General features: G+C 41.3%; 1 protein-coding gene and 1 pseudogene across 1 annotated transcript in view; one reads left to right on the forward strand and one right to left on the reverse strand.

Annotated features, from left to right (window-relative positions):
- Positions 1-5,391, forward strand: part of LOC103254305 (double-stranded RNA-binding protein Staufen homolog 2-like) — a 145,057-nt gene extending 139,666 nt beyond the window's left edge. Inside the window, exon 9 of the mRNA XM_021709712.1 lies at positions 5,089-5,391. Coding sequence (XP_021565387.1) covers positions 5,089-5,391 — 303 coding nt within the window. The remainder of the gene's footprint in view (positions 1-5,088) is intronic.
- A 127-nt stretch (positions 5,392-5,518) lies between these two features.
- Positions 5,519-5,995, reverse strand: LOC103254306 (annotated as a pseudogene).
- Positions 5,996-6,872: the final 877 nt, after the last annotated feature.

Here is a 6,872-nt window from a genome sequence, read left to right on the forward strand (position 1 = left end):
GCACTTTGGGAGGCCAAGGTGAGTGGATTGCGTGAGCCCATGGGTTCAAGACCAGCCTGGGTAGTTTGGCAAGACCTCGTCTCTACAATAAATCAAAAATTAGCCAGGTGTGGTAGCGTGCACCTGTAGTTCTGGATACTTGGAAGGCTGAGGCACAAGGATCGCCAGAGCCCAGTGGGTCAGTGCTGGGGTGACTGTGAGCATGCCACTGTACTCCAGCCTGGGCAATGGAGTGAGACTCCAACTCAAAAAAAAAAAGATAGATGATCCTTGTACAAAATAACACCTGTTTAAAAGGTAAGATGAATAATTATCTTATAGTTGGCAAATACAAAAAAATTGGTTGTGTGGCTGTACATGTTTTATATAATACCAACCTAATATTTTAAATGTATTGATTGGTTGTTTTGCGATATAAATGCAGTCTTAATTTGTGTCTTTAAGAGCAGAGGTTGTTAGCATTTTTTCTGGAATACAGCTGAAAACACTGGAAATAAAAATTCTGACATATCCCTTTAGGGCAAGAACTATATTGGGCAGACACTCTATAAACTAATTTTTCTATTTACTTTAAATTTAAAGGTAAACTCTCAGGGTGTTTATTTTCTGCCAAGACCTGTGTTCATGGTCCCCTATTTCTCCTGCAGCAGTTAATGACATCATTAACACCTACATCTGTTGCAAGGGAAGCAGAGAACCCTGAATTCAGGACTTGGCAGATAATTTGGCAGGAACTGGCTTATTTCCATTCTGTATTAAATGATCATTTTGTTATGTCTGCATACATAGAAATTATTTCTATTAACCATGCTATTTATATGAAAGTTCACAAAACAGGCTTAATAATTATTTGGATCAAAAGTAATATGTTTTTGACCAGGCCATTTTCTCACATAAGGATTCTGTTTCAGAGATGTTTTTAGTTTCTACAGGAACACATTTTTAAAGTTTAGAGTAAGAAACAAAATCATCTATTAAAAAACATTTAGATCTAGTTTTCCTTTCAAGGCAGCTGTCATTACCTTGGCAATTCTTTTGAATGATTAAAAAAATCATTTGTGTGGTATTGCTAGAGATTTTCAGTTCTGTTTTTATAACCTGGCTAGTCAATCCTTTTTCTTCTTTTAAAAGTATTTGTAACATGAAACCTAACATATGTTCAAGTTTCTGTAATTCTTACATTGTGTATATGTTGTCTTAACTTAACACATTTATATTGACTTAAAACTGCTGAGTGATCTATAAAAACAAGTCAAAATAAATCTTCTCACAGACATTTATTCATAAGGTAAGTGAAAGCAAAACAGAACAAAAACAGCATTAATTAAATTCATTTTATTAATTTGAAAAACATATTTTGCATAACCACCGTATTAGTCAGAGTCCGCCAAAGAAACAGAAACAAGGTGTGTGTGTGTGTGAGTGTGTGTGTGTGTGTGTGTGTGTATTTTAAGGAATTGGCCCTATAGTTGTGGAGACTTGGCTATGGAAGGGAGACAGGATGGAGACTCAAGAAAGAGTTGTAATTCCAGTCCAAAGGCTTGCTTAGAGTGGTTGGCCTTTTGTTCTATTAAGACCCTCAGCTGATTGGATGAGGGCCACCCATATTGTGGAGGCTGTCTGCTTTACCCGAAGTCCACTGATTTAAAAGTAAAAGCTTTTTGTGGTTTTTTTTGTTTTTTTTTTTTTTTTAGTTGGAGTCTCACTCTGTCATCCAGGTTGGAGTGCAGTGGCACACTCACGGCCACCACACCCTTAACCTGCTGGGCTCAGGTGATCCATCTGCCTCAGCCTTCCGAGTAGCTGGAACCACAGGCGTGCACCACCATCCCTGGCTAATTTTTTTGACTTATTATAGAGATGTGGTCTTGACAAGTTGCCCAGGCTGGTCTCGAATTCGTGGGCTCAGACTGTCCTCTTGCCTTAGCCTCCCAAAGTGCTGGGATTATAGACATGAGCCCCTGCACCCGACCAAAAAGCAGTTTTTAAAACTTTTTTTTTTTTGACTAGGCAGGTGGCTCACACCTGTAATCCTAGCGCTTTGAGAGATGGAGGTGAGAAGATTGCCTGAGCTCAGGGATTCGAGATCAGCCTGAGTAATATGGCGAGACCTTGTCTCTACAATAAATCCAACTTTTAGCTGGGTGTGGTGGCACATGCCTGTGGTTCCAGCTACTTGGAAGACTGAGGCAGAAGGATCACTTTAGCCCAGGAGGTTGAGGTTGTGGTGGCCATGAGCGTGCCACTGCGCTCCAGCCTGGGTGACAGAGTGAAAAAAAAAAAAAGCTTAATTATTTTTTAGTAGACAAGATGTGAACATGGTTAGAAGAATTCAAGCAACACAGAATAGAGTGAAAAAATGTTAGTCTCACTGCACCCTGAGATTCTCTGTCTCATGGTCCTCTTCTTAAAGGCACTTCCTACAATGAGTTCAAATGTTTGCACAGTATTTAGAATAATGTCTGAAATACAGTGACTGTTATATAAGGATTTGATAAATAAAAATACAGTAAATGTCCTTTCAAAGATACTCTATGCTTATATACTAATATACCCCTACTTTTAAAAAATTCAGATTTATTGAGGTACAGGTCAATGAATTTACTATATAGTTTACCTATTAACTGCCACAATTAAGGTTTATAACATTTATTGCACCCTGAAAGTTCTTTAATGCCACTTTGTAGTTAATCTGATCCCTTACCTTCATTCCCTGACACTGATCTGATTTCTGTTCCTATAGTCTTACCTTTTCCAGGATGTCATATAAATTCAATCTTACGTTATTTGGTCTTCTGTGTCTGACTTCTTGATATTTGGCATAATGCTTTTGAGAGTCATCCACACTGTTGCATTCATCATTAGTTTGATCTTTTTTTATTTTATTTTATTTTTTTAACCAACATTTGGGTTGTTTACAGTTTGAGGCTATCATAAATAAAGCTGTTATAAACATTCCTGTACAAGTCTTTGTATGTTCATATACCTGTTATGTTATATCCTTTGTGTATGTATTTGTATAATAAGTGCGTGTTTGACTTTATAAGAAACAGGGAAGGTGTTTTCCAAAGAGGCTGTATCATTTTGCATTCCTACCAGCAATATTGGAGAGTTCCAGTTGCTCCACCCTCTCTTCTGGCTCTTGGTATTGTCACATTTGATAGTTTGGTCGTACTAGTAGGTGTGCAAGTATAATGCTATCTCACTGGATTTTCATTTTCATTTCATTAGTAACTAATAATTTTGAATGTCTTATGTATTTATTTCTTCCTTGAGGTATCTTCAAAACTTTTGTCTTTTTTAAAAAATTGGATGTTTTAGTTTGTCAAGTCGTAAGAGTTCTTTGTATATTTTGGGTGCAAGTCCTTTATCAGATATATATTTTATAATAGTTCTCCAATTGTGTGATTTTTAAAAAAACTTTCCTAAATGTCATTTGAAGAGCCAAAATGTTTAATTTTAATTGTCTACTTTATCAAATGTTGCTATTATGATTCATACGTTTAAAATCCTGATGAAACTTTGTCTACTCCAAGGTGACAACAATTTTCTTCCATGTATTCTTCTAGAAGTTTTTTGGTTTTTACATTTCGACCTATATGTGTTATTTAATTTTTGAGCACAAGTGCCAGATTTAGTTTGATGTTGCCTCCCCTCTTCCCTCTCTCTGTTCCTTCCTTCTTACTTTCCTTATTTTGACATTTGACTCTCCAACTAGTCTAGAACCATTTATTGAAAGATTAACACTTTCTACATTGAGTTTTCTTAGCACTTGTATTGAAAATCAATTGACTACATATGTGTGCTTGTTTCTGCATTCTCTGTTCTGTTCTACTAATCTATATTTCTGTTCTTGAACTACTATAACTATATTAATTGTAGCTTTTTTAGTAAAGTTTGAAATCAGGTAAAGAAAGAGCTTTAACTTTGTTTTGCTTTTTAAGAATTGTTTTGGACTGTCTAGAGCCTTCCATAAATATTTTAGAATCAGTTTCTATAAAAAAAAAACTGGTTGGGATTTTGATTGGGATTATATTGAATATATAGATCAGTTTTGCGTAAATTTACATTTTAAGAATATCTTTCAATCCAGGAATAAGATCTCTTTTTCCATTTTATATGTTTATAAATATATCCCAACAACGCTTTGTTCTTTTTTATAGATATAGTTTATACATTTTTTCTTATGTTTATCCCCAAGTATTTTGTGTTTGGCGCTTCTTTTTTTTTTAAGGATAAAAGAAGTATTTATTTATAGTCATATAGTAAAGGGGAAGCCTTAACTTGCAGGACAATTCTTCGGCAGTATGTACAACATACTTTTTATTTCCATGGAATGGAGTCAAACACAGACTGAGACTATAGAGTATACACTAGAAATCAGCAAATGCCAGGAACAGAGTAAGAAAAAGACAAAGAAATGAGGTCTAAACACACAAAACCCTCCATTGGGATCTTGATCACAGCCAGAACCAGGGCTGGATCACAGATGGAGACAGGTTCCAGGACAAGAGGGAGGAGGGTGAGGACAGGAAGGGGCCACACTGGGGTGCGGTTTTAGTACCAGGTAAATCGCTCTTGGTATTTACATACAAAATCAGTTGGCTCTATTTCTTAGAAAGACACTCGGAGAGAAAGGAAGAGCTGATCATCACTTTAGGAATCTGTCGCTTTGGATACCGACGTCATCAGAAATAGGGACACTTCACTCAGGTTCAAATTTCAATAGCAGGAAATAAATATCAAAACATCATCACTAACCCTCCATACAAAACCTCCGCCCACCCAACACACCTCGCGGTCCCACCCCACCGGAGCACCCAGGGGCAGCTGCACCTCACCCGCGCTGCCTTTCCTGCCCGTGCCCTCTGCTAGCCGGGCGCAGCCCGCCGGGCGGCGCCCGAGAGGGGCAGAAGTGGATGGGCTCGAGACCGCGCTGCACACCTGCCCCTACTTTCCTTCACACCACACACTTTAAGGATCTGGCCTTTCAATAGGAGCGATAAATAGCTTTTTAGAAAAAGAAGAAAAACCCTTAAAAAGGAGGGGGGGCCATTCTGATTACCCCAAACCAACCATCGTCTCCAGGGGAGCAGTTCCCAGATTCAGTCTCTATCAAACAGAGGTGAGGGCGGCCAGGGTGGCCTGGGCGGGGCGGGCATCCTCCAGGCACTTGCCCGGCTGGGCGGGAGGCGCTGGTGGCAGGGCAGGACGCCTTGTGCTCAGAGGTCCGGCCAGCCGTCTGTCCTCCACAGAGAAAGCTGCCAAGTTGGGGTGTTTTGGTCTAAAAATTCCTGGTGGGGACTGGGAATCCCTGAAGGGACCGCATTAAAAGAAATAGTGGATGTGGGGAAGGAGGACGAGAGCTGCTGTCCAAGAGCGTCTACGTAAAAACGAAAATTTTAAAAAAGGAGAAAGAGAAAAAAAAAGAGTCTTAAATGGCTGTGAGGGGTCTCCGGATGAAGTGAGGGGGATGCACGTGGAGACAGTTCTTATTGCTGGCCGCCCTGGGCTTAGCTTAGCTGGCCTCCGTCCGAAGCTTCTTCCGGTTCTGGGGCTCTACGGGCTCCGACTCCGAGCTGGAATCCGAGCCCCCGTCGAAGGCAGAGATGGTGCTGCCCTTGGCGTTGGGGCAGAGGCTGTTGTCTGAGGAGGGGTGGTTGGTCTGCTGTTGGGCACTTGACCTCGCCTTCTCCAGTGCACGGACTTGCTGCTCCAGAAGAGCGTTCTGCCGCTGGAGGTCACCCGTGTCCGGCTGGTGTGTGTGGCTTTTCCTTCTCATATACCGGATATACGCTGTGGCTTTGTCTAGGCTTTGGGCCCGGGATGCCTTCTCTCGGAGCGATGCGACCGAGTCCCGCAAACTCTTAAAGCTCCCCTTGATGTGGTCCCTGTGTTTTCGTTCCAGTGCTTTATGATGAGCCCGTTTGCCCGCGTCGCTCTCCACCTCGATGTCATCGTTAGCGCTCGTTTCCCACCGCCCAGGGAGCGGCCACTGCAGCGGGTGGGGAGGGGAGGGGAGGGCAGGGCGAAGTCACCGACAACAACAAGCCGAGCCCCCCCCACACACACTCACTCATTCGCTCTCTCACTCACACACACACACACCTTGGCGCTATTCTTTTTTTTTTTGAGTTGGAGTCTCACTCTGTCGCCCAGACTGGCGTGCAGTGGCCGCTCCCGGCCACCGCAGCCTCGACCTGCCGGGCTCCGGCGAACCTTCCTCCTCGGCCTTCCCAGTAGCCAGAATTACAGGCATGTGCTACCACGCCCGGCTGATTTTTTTGATTTATTGTAGAGATGAGGTCTCGCTGCCCAGGCGGGTCTCCAACCCGCGGGCTCAGGCCATCCACTCACCTCAGCCTCCCAAGGCGCGGGATGACAGGCTGAGCCACCGAGCCCGGCTCTTGGCGCTGTTCTTAATGGAATTGTTTTTAAATTTCAATTTCCAATTCTTCTCTGCTAGTATATAGAAATTCATTTGATTTTATATATTAGCTTTGTATACTGTAACCTTGGTAAACTAACATATTAAAGCAGCCCTTTTTTTGTAACTTTGAGATTTTCTACATCAGTGATCACTGATCAAGTTATCTGGGAATAAAGACAACTTTTTTTCCTTTCTAATCTGTATACTGTATTTATTTGTCTTGCTTTACTGCACTGATGGGGACATTCAATACACTGTTAAACAGAGTGGTAAGAACAGACATCCTTACCTGGTTTCCTACCTTAGGAGGAAATAATTCAGTCTTATTATATACCATGATGATTGTAGGTTTTTCATAGACATCCTTTATCAGGTTGACATTTCCTTGTATTCTTGCTTTGTGGAGAGTTTTTTTTTAAAATCACCCATAAATGTTAAATTT

Source organism: Carlito syrichta, unplaced genomic scaffold, assembly GCF_000164805.1.
Source record: "Carlito syrichta isolate Samal-C Ts95f unplaced genomic scaffold, Tarsius_syrichta-2.0.1 Scaffold274391, whole genome shotgun sequence".
Classification (NCBI taxonomy): domain Eukaryota; kingdom Metazoa; phylum Chordata; class Mammalia; order Primates; family Tarsiidae; genus Carlito; species Carlito syrichta.